Genomic DNA, 20,383 nt, shown 5'->3' with positions numbered 1-20,383 from the left:
TTGCAGGAAACTTGCCAGGTACATATTGAAGCCAGAGGTGCACGTGTCCTCAAGAAAACAGTAAAATGTAGACACAATAAAGCTTTGTCACTGTAGGTGATAGATAGTAACTCCTTCCCTCCTGCAGCAGCTTTAACTTAAATGGCCAGGGGCCCTGCAGATTCAAAAGACTGAATCCAATATCCTTGCTCTTGCACAATACCTACACTGCCTTCCACATGCATAGCATTTCTTTAGGACCAGAGATATCTGTCGTCTTCCATCCAGCACCAATATATTCCTCTGTTAGGAAACATCCACTTTCCATCGATGCTTACGACAAGAACCAGCACGCCTCTCGCAGCTTTCCCAGTTTAAGGACAGGTCAGATAAAAATGACATAAAAGCACTTTCCAAACACTCTTTCTCCTTTATGAGAACTGTACGCAGACCTTCGCAATAAATGTTCAGGACAATCCCAGGATTCCTTCTTGAGTGCAGAAGGGAGTATTTGTAGAGATACACATAAGAGTTACAGGACAAGTTAAGAAGTAAATGTGAAAGGAGACAGGAAGTGAGGGGTAAAAAAGGAAGCTGGAGCAAGAAAAGGCATCTATAGGCATCGTAATCATTGTAGAGACAAACAGGTTGTGTGTACCCCATGTCTAGATCAAAAGTACTGCTAAAAAACCCCCACAAACTCCTTTCCAAGCAAAAATGGACTTCCCAGTTTTAAGATAGCACTACAATAAAATAACAGAAAATAAACAGGTACGTCCTTGATTCTACAGGGTTTGGATTCATTTGTCCATTCTGCTTTTCTGCAGCTTACACACATGTCAGCAGAAACAACTAATTCTTGGAGTCACTTCTTCTCCTGCAAATAAATGGTTATGGCAAAAAAATTCTGTGCACTTCTACCGTGTAAAAGATCTTCCAAGAAAGACAGAGACAAGAAATATGCAGCACGGAGGCAGTTTCTGGGAAGGGCACAGCAGCTGTCCTATTCTGTTTAATATCTGGGGACCTGGGCACCCTGGTTATGCTGGTGGCAATTCTTCCTTAATGCAGGAGAAAACCAAGCTGTCCCTGGAGGTGAATCAGAGCAGGAAAGCATGCTGAAGATGCAGTCCAAGCTCTGAAATAAAACTCTCAGCAGCAACTGTGAAGGGACATTTCTCTCATACATCTGTTACAACTCAAAGAGCTCTGCCTGTACATTACTTAACAGGAATGTTTTGTGACTATTTTCTTTTTTTTAATTTTCTTTCAGACAATGTCCGTCAAAATCCCTTCATAATCTTCAATGACAATACCATTTGAAAACTGAGTTTTGCTTCACCAATCTATTAAATGTCTGGTTTTTCGCAGAAGACTATTTCACCTTTCAGTCATTTGTGTTATATCACTTGAATAACTACTAAATTTGGATTTATTTCAGGGAAACATATAAATTTCTTCTGTAAAAATCTGCACTTGAGGTAGCCACACTCTGTGCTCCCTTTACAGCCCTGGGAAAGACACTTTCAGACTGTAGCTCACCAACCCTGTTTTATATATCTGGTTTGAAGATTTCATAAATCATTCCCCAGTCTATAAAGCCAACAAGATCTCTACTGACTACAGGAGTCCACCTCAACATCTATATGTAGTTTGATGATCCACTTCCTTGCGCTACATCCTCTTTGCCCTGCTCCCTCTCATGACAGCAAGAGGAGATACTTGAGACCATCTTCAGACTTCATTTAGGTAAACAAAGAAGGCAAAGAACCGTCTGCAGCCAGTGTGAAATAAACATTCATACTCTGCGAAAAATGTTCCAGGCCGAGTTCAATATGAGGAGCTAAGGAAAACAGCAACACAGATTTCCTTACAAAGATTCCTTGGAACTGGGAGATCCCAATGCTGCTCCCAAACACTATTCAGACTGCTTTTTTCAGACTATTTTTAAACAGGACAAAACGTCACTAATAAGTAATTTATTGATCCAGGATTTCCACCTTGATATTGTTTATTACCACTGAAAAACTCCCATGATCAATTAATATTTCACACCTATGTCCAACAGACACTGAAATGTAATAGGGGCCTGACTTCATCAAATCCACAGCCTATCACAAAACCTGCTAACATGATCACAGCATGACAATGTAGAAGAATTTTGCAAACAGAAGATATGTACTGATACAATCAATGCAACAGCAGTGGAGCCATTAAATGTTTTGGGATGAAGGAATGCGCAAGACAAGCCAGCAGAGAAGGAGGTCTGGTGCCTGCTTAGGCAAACCAAAAAATTCTGCAATGAAATCTCCCGAATTCCGGAACCCCTCCTAAAAAGATGGCAAAGTTTGCATTTGCAAAACCACAGCTTAAATGAGCAAGGCATGAAAAATTGTATTTCAAACTCTGCACAGGTGCAGTGCCTGTGATGCTCTGGGTACCCTTCATGCTCTCCACATTGCTGTCAATCATAAGGACATTGAAACACACTCTACTTCACAAAAAGCACAGCTTCAGTAGCACCGTCCTGCAGCCAAAGATCACACGGGGCTCTGGATACCCTTCCCTGTATTTTTTGTCACCTCTGTTGGCCAGATTGAGCTGTTCTCCAAGAACTCATACAGGTCTGGGATCCCCATGAGGCTCCGCTTGGTCTCTTCCTTTGAGGGAGAGATGAATAGGCAAAGGGCATGGGAGCCTATGGCACCGCTCCATCCTCTACAGGCCTTTCAGTATCAGTGTGATGGGGACAAATGCAGCCAGGGATTTCTCCTCTAACCCATGCATTAAAATAACACTGGTATGTGGGAGGAAAGCATCAAAGTTAACACTGCCTCACGCAGCACCATTTTAAGCAGGAAAACCCTGCAGATCGGTAGGGTTATGATGCTTTCCCCCTAGTGTTGCCACTTTCGGCACTCCCATCAGACTATGCCTCCTCGTCCTCCAGCTTTAATCACCTGATGACATAAGTGTAACACAAATAATGAAAACTACTATACATGGAAATGAATGAGAATTGAAAAAGTATTTTTCTGCCAAGATCAAAACAATAGCAACCAAATATTTTTCATTGTGCCAGCAGAAACTTCTGCTATTTCTCAAGCTACAGTATCACTCTTTAATTTGACAATTTACAAAAAAAAAAAAAAAAAAAAAGGAAATTTCTTTAACATTAACATCAGGAAGCCATACGGGCCTTTAAATGCTGAAAAACACATACCTGGCGTACGAAACTGTTAGAGGTAGTGTCAGAAGATGTACTCCCATCCGATCCTTTAAATCGGTTTTTTCTTCTTGCCCCTTTACCATAAGACTGTAAAAAAAAAAAAAAAAAATTAGAGGAACAGCATTAGTTTGTGTTGCACAGAAAGCTTTCAGTACAAGCATCACCAATGTCTCCTAGGCTAGCAGGGATTCAGATGATCAGCTTCGTGCCAATTAATAAGCACATATTCAGTAAGTAACTGATGGGATAATGTGAGCGGGTGTTCACCAACACAGCTAGGCTTTGCCAGGTGAGCCCTGAATGTTTGGGGCTTTTTTTCATGTTCAGGTTTGGAGAAGCATTTATAGACTTGTCTAGTTGTAGATTCACCCAAGTCACAATTATTAAAAAGTACAGTTTGCTTTGCAACTAGTTGAAATAAGTAAACTAGGAAAGGAGATACCGGAGCAGTCTCCAGTACATCACAGCTATAAGCCAAGTCAGCTGAGGGAACGTTAAACAGCAAGAAGTGACCAACAACTTGTTCATTCAGATACAATCTTACAATCGAGGAAGAAGTTATAATAATAATGTTTTAAGAAAAAGCTGAAGTAAGTAAAAGCAGTATAAAAATAAAAAAGGACTAAATATGTAACTGGAAAAGGGGTTATATGCAACTAAAAAGCAAGGCATCTTTTTTATCTATTAGGAAATCAAAAAGACACCCGGAGAAAGAAACGGCTGGCTGAACCAAAATTATTAAACTATGGTTTAAATTATTAAACCAGGTTTAGCAAATGGCCCAACCTCCCCCAAAAAAAGCTATTTGTTCTGTGCGACGAATATGGACCATCAATAAATTTAATTTTAGAAATTTGAAAAACCATGAAAGAGTTTCAAACTATGCTATTTGGAATCACTTATTTTTGTGGTGACTGCAAACCATGCCATGACACCACCTCACGCCCTTCCCAGGGCATCGCTCCCAGGTACAGCAAAATCTCACAGATTTCTTCTGCACAACTATGTTAAGCAACAGCCCTTCCCAGCTAGTCACATCGCTTAAATTCATCTAAACTTGCACCAAAATCATGTCTTGACTATTTCAAACATTATTTTCCTTGAGGTTGATAAATGCAGTTTTTTTCCTCACTCATCATGCTGTGGTAAAGGTCATTTTACTAATCCATCTCTCTGGATCACGTCTCCTGTCTTTAAATACCTCCCACAGTTCCCTGCAACAAACAGGGTCTTTGTCCTCACTTTCAAGGTCTGCCTTGGCTTATTCCCAATCTTAGCTCCCATCTTGCATTCAGCACTGAACTTTCAAGTTCCACAATAACTCAGGGAAAAAAAAAAACAAAACACAAAACCAAACACCAGCCTCCATCACCTACACGCTTAATTTTCAAAAAGTAATTTCATATCCTCCCCCATACTATCTCGCAATCCTTCTCCCAAGAATAAAAATTCCTTTACAGAAATCTCACTGTTCTGCTTAAAATGTACAACAGAAAAAAACCTTCTTGATAACAACGTATTAGCGTGCTGGTATCTCAAAATATTACACTAATAAATTATATTATCTATCCACTATGATTTCCTAGGATTTCAAGTCCATGCATCCACATCCTGCTGTTGACTTCGGCCATAAGCTGCTGTCAGTCCTGGGTTTAGGGATGATGAGAAAACTATGATCAGCTTATCGGAGAACGTGGCTGTGCATGTGCTATAACATCACATTCCTGACAACCTGGCCCTGCTACAGCAAATCGTGGGATAAAACTCTGCCTGGGTGCACAAAGCGTGTCCTCCCGTGGGCTTGGGCAATCCCCAGAGCACCATGCCGAGCTTTGGGCCTGAGTCCCATTGGTTCTCACAGTAGGGAAGCGTGGGCTCCAGTGCAGGCTCGGAGCCATGCTTAAAATCTCTTTCTGGCACATTTTTAAGATCATGACTTCAAAATCTGAGCTGTATCTCTTAGCGGTAACACTTATGGCAAATACAATGAAATATTTTGCATTCTAAGAGTAACTGAGGAAGATAATAGATAGCCACTACTAACTTCAGCTCGTTCATCAGATGGACAAATCCAGGTAGCTTGCCACCATGAGACGCAAGAGAACAATCTCAGGCTGCATCTGGGGAATAAGTGTTGATTCTGGGCAAGTTTGGACAATCGGTTGAAACTTAATGTTATACCAGTCTTTTAGAAAGAATGACTTGAGTAACAATAGATCTGTCAGCCTGACACTGACTCTCAGCAAAAACTGTTTAATATCTGTTATGTCATTGAACTAACAATGATTTATGAGAAAAGCAATGATTTTCTCAAAAAAAATAGATTTATGGGAAAGATATTTTGCAAAATTCATATGATTTTTACAAAACTGTAAAAAATCCATGTAAGAAGTTTCTGAAAGGCACGTGAATCAATACTACACATGTTGGTTAGGGAAGAACTACATAAAAAATAGCATGCTACACATTATGGGGATGAAAACAGGACTTTCTGATGAGTCCGGACCAGTAACCCAGCAGGTCACAAAATGTAAAATTAAAATTGAATGAGGAATGGCTTTACATGGTTGCATTTCTAAAAGGGATCTTGGATAACAGAAAAACTTCTTGATAATATAAAGGTCTTCATAGATCTGTATGAGTCAAAAGTAGATCGGAACGACCGTTACCAGCAAATTATTCAAAACATTTTCCAGGTTCTATCAGAACCATCTTTTTCCACACAATATAATATTCCACCTAATATTATATAACATAATATAACATAACATAAAGGTACCTAAAACACATGAAAAGTATCTTTGACATCAGTAGCCTTCAAATAAAACAATATCTTTAAATCAAAATTTACCTCAAAAATGGTTCTTACTGATGTAACTGACTAGTCACCCACCGACATTCTGACCCTGTTTTCTCCAACTTTTGTGGAAGAATATGGAAATATATTTACAAAAAAAAAAGCATTCATAACATTCACATAATAGCTCAAGAATATAAAGCATCTACATAAAGATCACACTATCTAGGCAATTCCCTAAATAATGTGCAGTATAGTATTGTGTAATCCCAAAGGAGATACTAGAAAAAATGTACACATATTCTCTTTCAGTCACATTTTCTGTATTTGTACCCAGTTTCTACAATATGTATTGTATTTACAGAATGATAGTGTTCAGTTTTATTATGTAAAAAATTACTACAAAGGCAAAAGAGGGTCTCTGTCTAGAGTGATGAGGATAAAACAAACAAGAGCAGAATAAAAACACGTTACAAGCAGAGATAAAATGCACACTTCTCTACCTGGGTAGTAACAACTAAAAGCTTTTATTTCAAGCAACGTCACACAGCAAATTCAGCTCAGATTGAAACTCACCTTGATTTTTCAGTTTGGGGTTTTTTTTTTTGTGCACAGCAGCAAGCAGGTTTTTGTTCTAGTCTTACATAAGTGGGAACTATTTGGGAGCACAAGTGAAATACTAACTTTAAACACAAAAAACAACAGTTGACATGATGGCAGGCCATGGCTATAGAGTGTAGGGAAAGACAGTTTTACAGCTGCCTCTGTGCACAGACCAATTCTGAATCAGAGGAAAGGGGGGCAATTTTGACACATGGGAAAAGAAGGATTTGACAACTATTCTCATTATTTTAAAGGATGCTAATCTGGAATTACATTTGTCTTCCAAGGCTTTCAAGCTTATTCCCACAGTCAGAAATGCCTGAAACTTCATTCTAAAAATGAGATGTCTTCCATAAACAAAACAGATCCTTACATATTTTTAAAAAATGATTAACTATCTCTGTCATGTGAGGAATCATGAATACTCATCCTGTCATACTCATTGTGCTTTGCTTTTTTGAGTGTATTTTTTCCATAAGACCTTCATGTGAGAACAAGACCTTTGTACAAAAAAAATAATCTACCAGTTACTTTCAAGTCTGGGAAAAAAAAAAAGAGATATTTTTCTTACAATGAACCTAATATGTTACTGTGATTTTCATATTAAAATTAGCTGCCTTATCTGTGTTCTGTGCAGCAGTTGGCTGCAATTAGGCAGCTAAAAATAAAGGGTTGAATCACATTATGCAGACATTGCCCAGTAAAAGCAGCAGCACAGGGCAGTCGTTCTTAACCTATACAGTAGCTGTACCGAACACAACCACCATAGGGCACCACAAGTCTCTGCACACCAGTATACGGGTGCCCAATGGTAACAATCTCAAAACCCAGCATAACTGTCTGCCTACTGCATACCATCATTTGTCCCAGCTAATTTTAATACAACTGACTCCAACCTTGTGAACAAGCCTGTTTATATACAAAGTTTGCTGACAGGAACATTCTCAGTGGATTTCAGAGAAAGTCTTACACAAACGAAGTTATGTATACATGTAAGTGTTCACAACATCAAAACTGTAGCTTGGTTTATTAGTCAGATGTGTGAAGTTCTTTTAAAATTGGCTGAGTTGCCAGAGGTGAGAAACACAACACACGTATTTATGTTCTACAGCTTCTTAAAATACCTGGCAGACAATACGAAATCTTAAAAAAACCCAAAAAACCTTACTAAAGTAATCTTGTAAAAATCATTTCACCAACAAAGTCCTAATAAAGCAAAGAAAGTGTCTGCTTTCCAACTCTGATGTGAAAGTACATTGTGTAACCTTCATTCAACCCATGTAATCAAACAAAATATGGGAATCATATGAAGCATTAGAGGCATGCATAGCAGTTTCCTGATAATTAACAGTCTCATATACAATTACTCGCTATTGCAAACAGATGAGATCAATGTCACTCAGCGAAATCCTTTAATTTTAGTGAGGTTCTGCCTCAACATATGAAAAGCATGCATCCATAACATTTAAGCCTCTAACACACACAACAAGCAGAAGGCATGGTTTATCCCTGTAGGCAAAATACTATAACCTGGAAAAGAAAATATAAAAAAAAAAAAAAAAATTAAAATGACCAGCCATCTACAACCAGGAAACCAATCTTCAGTGAGAGTTTTAAAATGCCCTTCAGCAGTAACCACTCCTACAGTATTTTATATCAAAGCAGAAGTGAGGACTATACACAGGGTGAGCCTGAACCTTTACTACTTTTAATGGGTAAAATTGTACCAGTCATTGAGACTGATGGCAGGTGGCAAAGACAAACCCTTAAAAACTAGCCTACTTGTCTCATTCAAAGAATGAAGGAAAGGTACAGAAGATCTAGGCAGCAGAGTCACTGATGTCAAGTCAGGTCTCGAAACAAAGATGCAAGAAAGGAACTGGAGAGAACAAAAACACAAAGTTCAGAGCTGGAATGAAGCTTACACAATCTCAGATGAACAAACGACCAATTACAAGCATCAAAAGAATATCTAAAGGTAAAGAGTGACCCCCTGCAGGTTTAGAGAATTGCTAGAAGCCAGAAATAAGAGAGTGCACTAAGCATTTTTCCTTCCCACGCAAACACTTTGAAAGATATTTTAAAACGGCCACGTCCCAGACAAAGAATAGCATGCCAGGACAGTGCAGAACACGCACATCCAGCTCCATCCACCTCTTGGAAGAATAATCCATTGCCACTTTAATCAATTCCTTACAACAAGGCAGCAGAATGTTCCTGTAGGTCGGACCTCCTGAGCCCTCTCTGGTCAGTGGCCAGGCTTGCCACCACTCAGAAACAATGCCCTCCAGCTGCGGGGTGGTGCAGGCTCCAGCACTGGCTGCAGACCCGTGAACCCCCACACCCGCACTGAAACAACACAAACTGTGCGCCTTTGGATAGAAAGGGTCAGCTATAGAAAGAGACATGCTTGTTTCTGATCTTTGCACCACAAATCACACTAATCTCATAAAGGAGGGGAGCTCAGCCTTCTGACTGTACAGCCAAAGGCTGGAAGATGTACATAGACCTTGCTGATGAGCTCCCCAGCACTCCACAACTCCATTCCACAATGTGAACAGGGGCAACAGGGCGATGTTGGCCACAGCAATATATCCTGGCTTGCCTCAGACTCAGGGCTGGGGTTTCAGGTCGCCCTACACGGTCAACAACAGCACAGTCCTGTGACAGGCGCTCAGCCCTGTGACATACCTTCAGCGAAGAAGCTGCCTGAGGAGCACAGACTCACATCCCCATAGCGGAGTAGAATCTGAAGGTTAGGTCTCTGGATTTCTTCAAACAATCAACACTTGCTATCAGGACACAATTCAGAAAAGACAAGGCTTCCATTCAGGAATTCTGTCAAATTGAGGCTCTCCATATACAGTCATCAAGTTCATACCAGCTACAGTGAAGAGTCTGCTAAGTCCACAGTCCCTTTATAAAATCCTCCACATGCCCTAAGAAAAAAATCCATCCAAACATACTAAAAAAACAAATCCATCCAAACAAACAAATAAAATCCCTAAACAAACAATTTCTTTATCCAAACATCCAAACTTGCATACATAATCCAAAAACAAATATTTGACAGATGCTCCTTTTTCCCCCACAAAAAAGAAAACCCATTTCTGCTGAGAAATCTGTGTAACAGGGTTAAATCTTTGACGCTCTTTCCTGCTGGCCTGTGATAAAGCCTTGCCAATACTGCAGCTAGAGACAGCCCAATTCTCGCCAGTTCCTACACTTCTAAGCCATCTCCCAGTGCTCTCACCCTGGCCTCAGACCAGGTCACCTGGCAGTTTCCACCCTCCAGACAAGAAGTAGGGGATTTGGCCTGTTCTCCTCCTCCCCAGTGCCTTGGGAACCAACCTCAGTGAAAATCTACTGCACATCTCCCCGTGGCATCAGTGATGAAGGTGTCTGCTCCCAACCCAGGGAAACGGGAGCACGCAACAGCAGAAAGTGTTGAAGCTCATGCCCAAACCCCACTGTGCCTCCTGCAGCCTTATAAGATTTGCAACTACAGTTGTAGGCCACGTGCCTGCTCCTCCCCACCTGCTCTCCATGGATTTCTGTATTTCTCCAACGCATGGAAACAGAAAAAGAGAGCTGACTATGACAGAAAGATATTTGCAGGAAGCAACAGCCACCTACGGGGAAGCTTCCCTCTCCTCAGGGTCTGCTGTCCCGTTGACAGAGACTAAGGCAAGCCCTTGGAGGGCAGGGAGGGTGATTTTGTTTACTTTGTGTTATTTTGCAAAGCTTCTATCCTGGCACAGGAAAGAACAGAGTAAAGAAGCAGAAGAAAAGTAACTGAGACTCCAGAGAAGCCAGCCTTGGAAGAGTACAGGAGCTTTTCATCCATAACAGTTTGAAATTATAAACCTAGAGACAAGACAAAAAAAGAAGTCGCCTCTAGAAGATGGTTACCATATAGGCAAATAAGTTAGGACTGAAACTGCTGAATTGTTTCAGAGGGATTTTACACTCTAGAAAAATGTAGAAAAAAATTATTATAGCCCACATATGCTGATGATGTGAAATACTGAAGTGGCAAATAAATGTCTCTTCCAGAGATGAACATGCAAGATCACCTGTTACTGACAGAATTCAGGACAAAGCAAAACAAACACAAAGAGCAGAGGAAAATCATCACAAAAGTAACAGCTGAAACCCGAAGGGCTTTCTTCAGTGAAGGAGTATTAAAAATTATTTTTGTCAGTAAGGAGTGCGATGCTGAAAGGAGGTTACCACATCAGGAGAGAAAACACTACCTCTTGCTGAGGCCCATGAGAAAGTCCAATGAATGGAGTTGGATTTCATCTCCTCTTCATTTGTATATACTCCACTGAGCTGCTGCCACATTGGATCTGGCTTCTAGGGATGCTGCCAGCAGAGAGTAAAACCTTCCATGCCTCTATAATGAATGGTCATTGTTATTATTTAAGTAAGCAAAGGCATATAAATTTTGTTTGTTTATCACTTACAAAGTAGTCTTGCAAGTCAGTACCGGGAAATACACTGTTGCAAAATGTTTATTTAAAGAATAGGTAGACACGGTATGAATTGTGATAAATCAACTCAGCTGAAATAGAGCAGCAGAGGGCAGTGTGATTAGTCTGCCTAGAATAAATCTCTGGCTATTCTTTCCATTCCTCATTACCACAAGACACGCAGTGAAGGGATGGTGCTATGCAACTGAGAAGATAGCTGGAGATCGGGGAAAGACAACAGTCAGTGCTAGGGCCAAATAATTAAGCTGATATTCCAGAGTCACCACATGCACGTTACTCTAAAACTCACATTAACATCAATCACAGTCAATACAGAAGGAAAACTGAACAAGCCTGTCCCTAATCCCTCGCCTGCAGTCTACCGTCAGCAATGCCACCGGATCAGCTGGAGCCAAGCACCCCTGACACGATGAAGCCTTTAGACTTGGAAGAGGGAAGCGCTTAATAATATCAGGGCACAGAGGAAATCTAAATGCAAGTGAAAGAGCTGAAGAAAACAATCAAGCAGAGAATTGTTTTTATTTAAAATGTGCCAGGCTGGTAGGACCCGCCTTGACAGATGATGCATAAGAAGGCAAGAAAAAGAACAGGAGGAAAATAACAATGAGGGAAAGGGAAGAATTCATCCTGGGTAAGATGCCTTCTCCCTCCACAAGGTAGTCTGTACTTGCTTAATACAAGGTTTCATTCCATTTTCTTTGAAACATCTCATATAATTTACTGATCTGATTTGCTATGACTATTCCTATGACACAACACAGGAAGCTAGCTGATGAGAAAATAGCAATAGAAATTGAATCTAGTGATTTCTGGGGACTGAGGGATGTTGAAGCAAGAGCAGAAAAAAATTACATGGGAGGGAGGAAAATAATAAGAGTGGCCAAGAGTTACCATGCAAGACATTAATATGCTACTTTATATTATAAACAAATCAGCATAGCATCTGGGTTAATTAAAATTATTAAATTGAATATTCTACTAATTCAACTTCCTAGAATTAAGGGGTTCTTGAAATACAGAAATAAAAAGAGAACTGGAGTTGATTTTTTAAGAAACAGATGCTGATCATCAAACACCAATGTATTTGAACAGAGTTTGCTGGGTTTACAATTTCAGAAAATCAAATGCTGATTTTATTACAAAAGGGCCACATCTAAAACTACCACTTTGCACTAACACATACCTTGACCTTGTGAATAACTCCACAGCATAGCAGTTAGCATCTGCATTCATCTGGATAAACCTGGACATATGAAACTATACCACAACCCCATCTGGACTAGGATAACAGTGAGCACCTAACACTATGTTTGCAGAGTAATATGGGCCCAAATGCCACATAATTTTAAGTGATACAGATCAACACACCAATATCTTGTCTCCATTACAAAGAACTTCCCAGGGAGAGTACAGCATAACTGTCATGATTAACACCTAAAGGGATTTTATTTTGTTTGCAGTTCTTGTCAGGAAAATGCATTATGAAAATAAGATCTATGAAATAGATTTCACACAGAGGGTATCTAGGAATATTTCATATATTTAACTACCTTTTAAGAGTAATTCCTTCCAGAGCATTAACTACATTCACTCCTGTGCCAAGTGGTGATAAGCTTGGCAAAAATGGATGGACAGGCATGATCCTAAACATGCACCACGACGTACAGCCAGGTTAAAAGAAATCCTCAGCTTTACAAAAGCAAAATTCTTGGATAAGAGAAATTTTGAGGCTTATTACAGCTCTATAAAGGCTCTTCAATTATATTTCGCTCAATCATAATTCCCAGAAGTAGCACTTAAGAAAGAACACTTTTAGGAGTGATATCACTCCATAAGCTCGCATGTTGAGTGTTTTTTCTCCTGACGCATTACTTGGCATGAAATGTTTCTAGGATTGATACTCGAGTACCTTAGTGGGAAAGACAGCGGTAGACATAACTGAATTACCTGTAGGCAATCTACTTGACGATTCACATGTTCTCATTAAGCCTTTCCTTCTCACTGTGAGTATGTTCTAACGCAGCAAGATCTTACAATATTGATTTTTTGGAAATCATGTTAATGGAGCAAAAATTCAAATCAGAATAATTGTCTCTCAATGCAGTGCATGCTAAGGAATTAACTAACATTATTATTCAGAGAAAGGGCTCTTTTGCTTCCATAGTCTTATTTCCTCTACAGCAAAGGTTTATGTACGACTAGAATATGCATAAACGGAGAAGGTCTGATTCTTGTTTTGCCTAATGGCTTTGGGTCCAAAAACTGAAAAATATTCCTTCAACTAAAAAGCTGCATTATTACTACCGTAAAAAGTGGATCTTTTTGGCCATGAGCGTTCAGAAACCGATTCTATAAAACAGAAGTACTTTACCTGAAAAATAAATAACGTGGGTGTTAGCAAACTATCCTTCCTCTCTAAAGACAGGTTCTTTAAGCTTTGTTAAAAGGAGGGGTGAAAATCAATTTTGTGCTCAGTGTTTGACATTTATCCACAACAGACAGGCACCATATGATTTGACAGTTGCCAGTTCTGTGCTTAGGGCTGGAAAGATATAAAAAGGAGGGGATTTGTAGGTCAGAAATTAGTTCCCTTGCCACTGCTTCTGGGGAAGCTGGCAAAGCATATGGCCCAGCTGAAATGTCTGTTCTGCACTTGGAGGCTGCAGTCAAATTCACATCCAAAGAGACACTTTTTCTTTTTTAGCTTAACCTAGTCTCTAGCTAGTTTCAGTGCCTGGATTTTGTTCTGCTGTCACTGGTCCCCAGTAAGTAAAGATCAACTAGCGAATCTTTTGACTGACAGTGTTTTCCTCTGGCAACCGAGCACTTTTGTGATGAAGCCGGACCACCTTCTCAAAGAAAATAAAGTATCAGAGATAGCTTTGGCAGCAGCAATAAAAACTGCCACCCCAAAAGGAAAAAAGCTCTGTCCTAACAAGAACAAGCATGTTTGCAATTTAAAACGCACGCAGTCAGATTTTACCACCCTTTTACTGTGTTTAAAAATAGCACTGTAAGTCTTTGTAGCCAACTATTGCAAACTCGAAGATATTATGCAACATTCATACATTAAACAGGAACCACCTTTCAAAACATAAAGTCTTTACCAAGCGTGCAGACAATCCATACCCTGCCTCCCTCTCCTCATCCATCCACCTGAATCCAGAGCACCTGGACGGAGTTGTTCAAATCTCAGCGATGACCGCACAACTGCGGTAATGGAGCAGCTTAAACCTGCGGCGCGCTCCGCACCTTCAGCCTCCCCGAAACTCCTGCGCGACCACCAGCGTCAGCCGCCCTCCCCCACCCACCCAGACCGCTACCAGCCCGTGTAACGGGTGAGGGAGGCTTCAGCAGTGCGTGGTGAGCACCGGGTACAGATACAACAGGTTGCCGGAGCAGGGGAAAGCAGCCGTAACCTGTGAGTAACGCACGGGCTGAAGAGCTCCTTGACAGCGACGTATTCTCACACATCCACCCTCCAGCGTACCGCAAGGTTCTTCCGACTTACGGAGCTTCTATGGCACGGAGCATCCCATTGCGCGCGTTAATGTGTTAATTAATGCCCCGCACCTGCGGGCGGCGGCGGGGACGGGGTTTTCGGGCGTCTGAGGAGACCGTCGAACTTTTCTGGCGGCGGGGAGCCGAAGTTGAAGGGCGGCCAGCTCCGGCAGCCCCGCCACCCACCCCCCCCCTCCCAGCCAGCCACCCGCTGCCTCAAGGCGAAGCCCCCCCGAGCCCAGCCCGGCCCCGCCGCCCCCCGCCCCACCGCAGCCCGGGCCAGCCGGCCGAGCCCCGCCGCCCCCGCGGTACCTGCGCCGCCGTCGCGGGCAGGGGGTTGTCCAGCAGCTCCATCTGCACCTCCTGCGCCGGGCTGGGAGGCGATTTGGACATGTCGCCCTGGACCATTGGCGAGGAGAGTGAGCGGCGGGGCGCCGAGCCGAGCCGAGCCGGGGCGGCGGGGCGCCCCTCAGCGCCCGGCCACGCCGCGGACGGGGGCGGCGGGGCGGCGCGGCCCTGCCTGCTGCCGGCGGGGAGCGGCGGAGCGCGGTGCCGAGGGACGGGGCACCGCCGCCGCCGGGCGCGGGGGAGGGCAGGGGGCGGTGCGTGAGGAAGAGGGAAAGTGACAGCGAGCATCTCCCTCCCGGCAGCTACCGGGCGGCGGGCGCGGGGCGGCGCCTCCCTCCCCGCCGGGGGCCGCGGGGCGGGGGCGGCGCGGCGAGCGGGAAAGTTGGGGACGAGGCTGCTGAGGGGGCGCCGGGACGCGGCGGGGTGGGGGGTGCGCCGGGCTGGGTCAGCCCCGCCGCGGGCGGGAGGGCTCGCTGCCGGCCGCCCTCGGTAAGTTGTTCACCAAAGACGCTGGGAGAACTCCGCGGCGGCTCGCGGGGCTGGGGTGGGAGCGGCGCCTCGCCCCGCAGCCCGCCCTCCCTGCCCGGCACCGCGCGCGCCCCTCCCGCCGCGCTGCCCGTCGAAGGCCCCACGGCACCGCGCGTCCGAGCCCGAGCCGCGGGGCGCGGCTGGCTGGGGGGAGCAGCTCTGCGTCTCCCGGAGAGCGGGCCCTGGGGGTCCGTCCTACCTGTACTCCTCGGAGGTTCCCCAGCACGCACCAGCAAGGGAGGAGTAACTCCTCACTAGCAGGTGAGACCGAGCCCCTTGCGTAACTTTACAGAACCTGTGGCAGCACGATGTCAGTGGTGCTGTCGTGGACCCCACAGGAGGCGTTTGAGAGACCCGTTTAAAACCTGACCCGGGAAAATCACCCTCCACCCCTGAGATGATCTGTTGGTTATTTCTCGGAAATAAAACCTGGCTTTAAGACGGTCCCAACAGAGACTAAACCTTCTGACCACAGAAGCATGCAGTCGGCTGAGAAGGTTTTGTAGAGACAACTTGTTACCCGTCGTTGTCAGATTGCGTTTAGCTACGCCCCGTTCAGCACGCGAGGGAAGCGTTGTGTTTTCAGTGTCCCTTTGTGACTGCAAAATCTCTTCTCAGGTGACTGTAGACAGTGAACACTCAGTACAGACACTCAGAGTGGCCTAATGTCATATACCTAAAATCACAACCATTTCTAAGAGCAATATAACAGTTGTGTACAGCCAAAGAAGCCAGCTAACCGAAACCAGCACAAAAGCCAGTTCAATCTCAAGCTGTACTTTCAAGCTTTCTCCCAATTTCGTGGTTGATTTATTGCATTTTTCATGACAGCTAATAAATTTGCTCTCTGAATTCGCTTACCCCTACAGATTTGCTTATACGAATAGCTAATAGTTCCTGTAGGAACTACCCATTTTTCGTGAAGGAATTGGCTTTCTCTGCAAGTGGAAGTGCTCAGAGGTTTGAAGAAGCTTGAGAACTTTCACTTGTCTGAAAAGTTTCACATTTCATTTTGAAAAGTTGCCATAGTATTCTTCAAAAATAGTTTCTAGAATTTCATTGAAGTTGTTGTCTATGGCAAAGTAGAACCTTCATTTTAAGTGAAAAGAATGTCTTTTACATGGTTACATTTAATTCGAATAGTTCAATAGAGATGCTGAATAATCTTGAAACTATAAAGATGCTAGAACCTGGACTGCTTCCAGATAGTCTCTTAGTAGCTATAACCAAAGACATTTTCTCTCTACGCATCATTTGGTGGGAAGAACGCTTACTTCACCTTCCAGTGTAGGCCTTGTAGTAGTTATTGCTTTGTCACTTCCAAATTGGATTGTTATAATGGAATTACTTTTTGTGACCATCATAATAATTAATAAAGGATAATACATAAGTAAAGATTTACTAAGGAACCTAAACACAGTATTCCTGCTAACAATTGCAAAGTGGGGTGTTGTTATCGAAAGCTGTTGACTTTGATTCCTGACACCATTATAGCTTTGGAACCATTTATCCTTCTGTTTCAAACCATTCTCTGCGAAAGGCACTCGATCCACCGTCACTCAGTACAGTCTGGACTTGGTAAATTTTCAGGCACTCATCAGAGGTCGCCTATTCTCTCTCATGCAGAGAAGGGAGTGGAAGTTGTTTAATCATGTAACAGTGATCCTTCCTATCACCCTCTAAATTTTTCACTTTGTAATAAATATGTAAATAACATAGCATTTTTTTTCTAGTATACCGTTTTTCTTTAAGACTAGTAAAGATCATTCTGGAAGAATTACAGTTTCTAAAACCATAAATTGTGCATCTGTGTTGAAAGGGTATTTCTACCGCCTCATAAATTAGAGCTTGACTACATCAAATTAAGTTATTTTTCGTTTGCTGAGTCTTGTATCTTATATAATTATTTTGTCTTATTTCCTTTATCAAAAGGTAAAGGCAATAGTTTTGCTTGTTAATATACACGTATACAAGGGCTGTAGAAAACAGGGACTCAGGAAAGAACTTTTTAAGGCACAAATAAACAAAAGAGAACTCGCTGACTTTAAAAAAAATAGTTAAATATAAATAGTTGTGTTGTACAGTTTCCTTTTAAAAACCCCTACAAGAACCCCTTCCATGAATCACCTCCAAATTTCTAGTAAGTTTATTTCATTTTTCTTCCTGACAAAAAATATTCTGCCAAATTTCAGTAGCAATTATCATTCATTGCCTTGATGTAATGAGTGGCTACAAGATTAGCCTAGAAAAAATGCATGAGTATCTTACTCTGTTTTACCCCTTTTGTTTAGCAGCTGAACAGAGTTCTCTAACCTTGAAATGTGCAGTGAAAATCCTTCAGCTGAACACACACGCATGCAGTCATCCCTCTGCATGCTGTTTTTGGCCACATCTGCTTCAGGATCAGGGTCAATGTGTAAAAACAATATGCAGAGATTCCAAATTGCTTGTTCTTTCTCAAGGGGAAAACAACCTGTTATGCCTAACCACTTCTCAGCAGAAAACCACTCTGCTGCATTTTTTCACACTTTTATCTGCAATGGAAAGGTGTTGTGCATGCTTATTTTGATTTTTCTAAACATGTAGATATTAGAAGACCAGAAGGAAAGATGAGCTGGCTTGATGGGTTTTTTTTTTCAAAAAAGACCTCAAATCCTTAGTCTGACAGCTAAGATAACCTGATTTGGATGCCAAAACCAGCTTTTTTTTTTTTTTTTTTTCTTGTATGAGAGATCAGAGGTTCTTTTAGAGCAAGGAGCACTGTATTACTTTGCATGTTTAATTGTCCATTACCACCAATATAAGAATGTAGTGTCAGCACTAACCTTTGCACACATGTACAGTGAGTGCAGGATTGATTTAGTCTATAACTTCACCCGAATGTGCAAAAATAGGCCTAGGGTGGTTGGCTGATATTTGTGTAAATGCAGCCAAAAGCTAATAACTTAGGCCCAAGGACAATCATTAAGAACTTGCATAAATATAGGCTGGTGAGCTTACAATGACTCTTATGAAACTACTAAAATGCTTCAAATTGAGCATGTGTTTAAAGCCCTGATACAGCAAATTTCTTTAGGAAAATCATTTAAAAAGAAGTGCTGGTCATCTATTATTCTGTGCCACCTCCTGTTTAAAATGTATTGTAGCTAGAAATTCAATATTGTGAAAACAAGAATTCAGTCAGTTACCTGGATTTCAGATCTCGGAACAGACACTGTTCATCTTCTTCTCCAGTGATAAACTGGAAGCTGGCTGTCGCAAGTGCAAACTAAAGACATTCCTCTTATTTTTGTGCTTTATCTTTCTCACAACAAGTCTGAACAAAACCACTCCAGACAAGCTCACTTGCGAATCTATTGTCAGTCTGTATCAGAGCACAACACCGGCTGGCTGGATTTAATGAACTGATCCGTTCTTCCAACTCATGTTTATTATGCTTTGTTCTGTAGCGTGTATCACAGAATCACAGAATCACAGAATGGTAGGGGTTGGAAGGGACCTCTGTGGGTCATCTAGTCCAACCCTCCTGCCGAAGCAGGGTCACCTACAGCAGGCTGCACAGGACCTTGTCCAGGCGGGTCTTGAATATCTCCAGAGAAGGAGACTCCACAACCTCCCTGGGCAGCCTGTTCCAGTGCTCCGTCACCCTCAGAGGGAGGAAGTTCTTCCTCATGTTCAGATGGAACTTCCTGTGCTTCAGTTTGTGTCCATTGCCCCTTGTCCTGTCACTGGGCACCACTGAAAAGAGCTTGGCCCCATCCTTCAGACACCCACCCTTCAGATATTTGTAAGTATATATTAGGTAGGTCCCCTCGCAGCCTTCTCTTCTTCAGGCTGAACAAGCCCAGCTCCCTCAGCCTCTCCTCGTAGGAGAGATGCTCCTATGTGTAGGTGCGATGCAGCAAAACCTTGACTGATATTGTTATGATATACTCTGGCAATCAGAAGGAGCAGGGTTTCTACATGATGGAAGATAAGAGCAAGACATAAACACTGGCAAAAACGCTCCTAATGCACAGGAAGGCTCACAATACTTGCAAGAGCCACAACACCTACTATGCACATATTTTCAGCCCTTTGCAAAACGTGACCAAAAAAGGCACGCTCCTGCTCGCAAGCTGTTCGCTTTGCGAGAGGCAATTCTGTTGTCGATGGGTTGTATACAGAGTTGGTGTTTGATTAAGTGCTTCTGCAGAAGTCGCTGGTTTCAGCTGATATTTTCTTCCCTTTTTCTTTGCCCTCCTGTCATAACCGAGACCACATATCTCCTTTTGTATCCTCAGTCCTTACCAACTATGGTGTTCCTATTTATAGCATTATTGCCCTCTCATTATTAAATACTTGAATCACAAGAGCACAAAAAGGCTTTATAGGACTCTCACCCACAAATATGCTCAGCCCATGTGAGTTACTGACATGAGAGACAGCTTTTAATAGACCCTGCATGCAGCCTGTGTCCAAGGATGGCATCCAAGCTCTTCTCGGCTCCTTGAGGTTGGCCTTCCCTCCACGCTTCATTAAGCTCTGTGCTCAGCTTGGGCTTTTCTGCTTTAGGGAAGGCTTTTTTTTTTTTTTTCCACCCGACAATCTCTTATTTGTGGCATCGAAGCAAAACTTCATTCACAATAAACGGTGTAAGAAAATGCAATGACAACCTCTAATATGTATGAGGATTGCAAAACATAGTTGATGGTTAACTCGTCATTACCAAGGTTGTTGGCAGAGTTAATACGCCTAAGAGTTTACAAATTCTTTGCCACTTTATATGTGCACAGATCTGAAGCACAAATCGCTGATGGCACAGCTCCACGCTACCATCAAGTCAATTTTAACAGTGAGCATTTGCCTTTCCTCCTCGCCTTGGCTGCACTAACTCAGTCCTCCATTGCACACCACTTGTGC

The 20,383-nt window shown here is 42.5% G+C and overlaps 1 protein-coding gene across 5 annotated transcripts in view; it reads right to left on the bottom strand.

The window, feature by feature from the left end:
- The window catches only part of CACNB2 (calcium voltage-gated channel auxiliary subunit beta 2), a 270,312-nt gene extending 255,236 nt beyond the window's left edge, over positions 1-15,076 (bottom strand). For 3 of the 5 annotated variants that reach the window (XM_075419476.1, XM_075419477.1, XM_075419480.1), the window contains exons 1-2: positions 14,918-15,075; positions 3,203-3,295 (exon numbers count right to left, since the gene is read on the bottom strand). In XM_075419476.1, coding sequence (XP_075275591.1) covers positions 3,203-3,295; positions 14,918-15,013 — 189 coding nt within the window. In that variant the 5' untranslated portion in view covers positions 15,014-15,075. Of the gene's footprint in view, positions 1-3,202; positions 3,296-14,211; positions 14,300-14,917 lie in introns of those variants that run through there. The other 2 variants (XM_075419479.1, XM_075419478.1) reach the window with 2 other exon arrangements.
- Positions 15,077-20,383: the final 5,307 nt, after the last annotated feature.

Source organism: Opisthocomus hoazin, chromosome 4 (assembly GCF_030867145.1).
Source record: "Opisthocomus hoazin isolate bOpiHoa1 chromosome 4, bOpiHoa1.hap1, whole genome shotgun sequence".
Lineage (NCBI taxonomy): Eukaryota > Metazoa > Chordata > Aves > Opisthocomiformes > Opisthocomidae > Opisthocomus > Opisthocomus hoazin.
The sequence above is the reverse complement of the archived record's forward strand: the minus strand, read 5'-3'. Positions and strand labels throughout refer to the sequence as shown.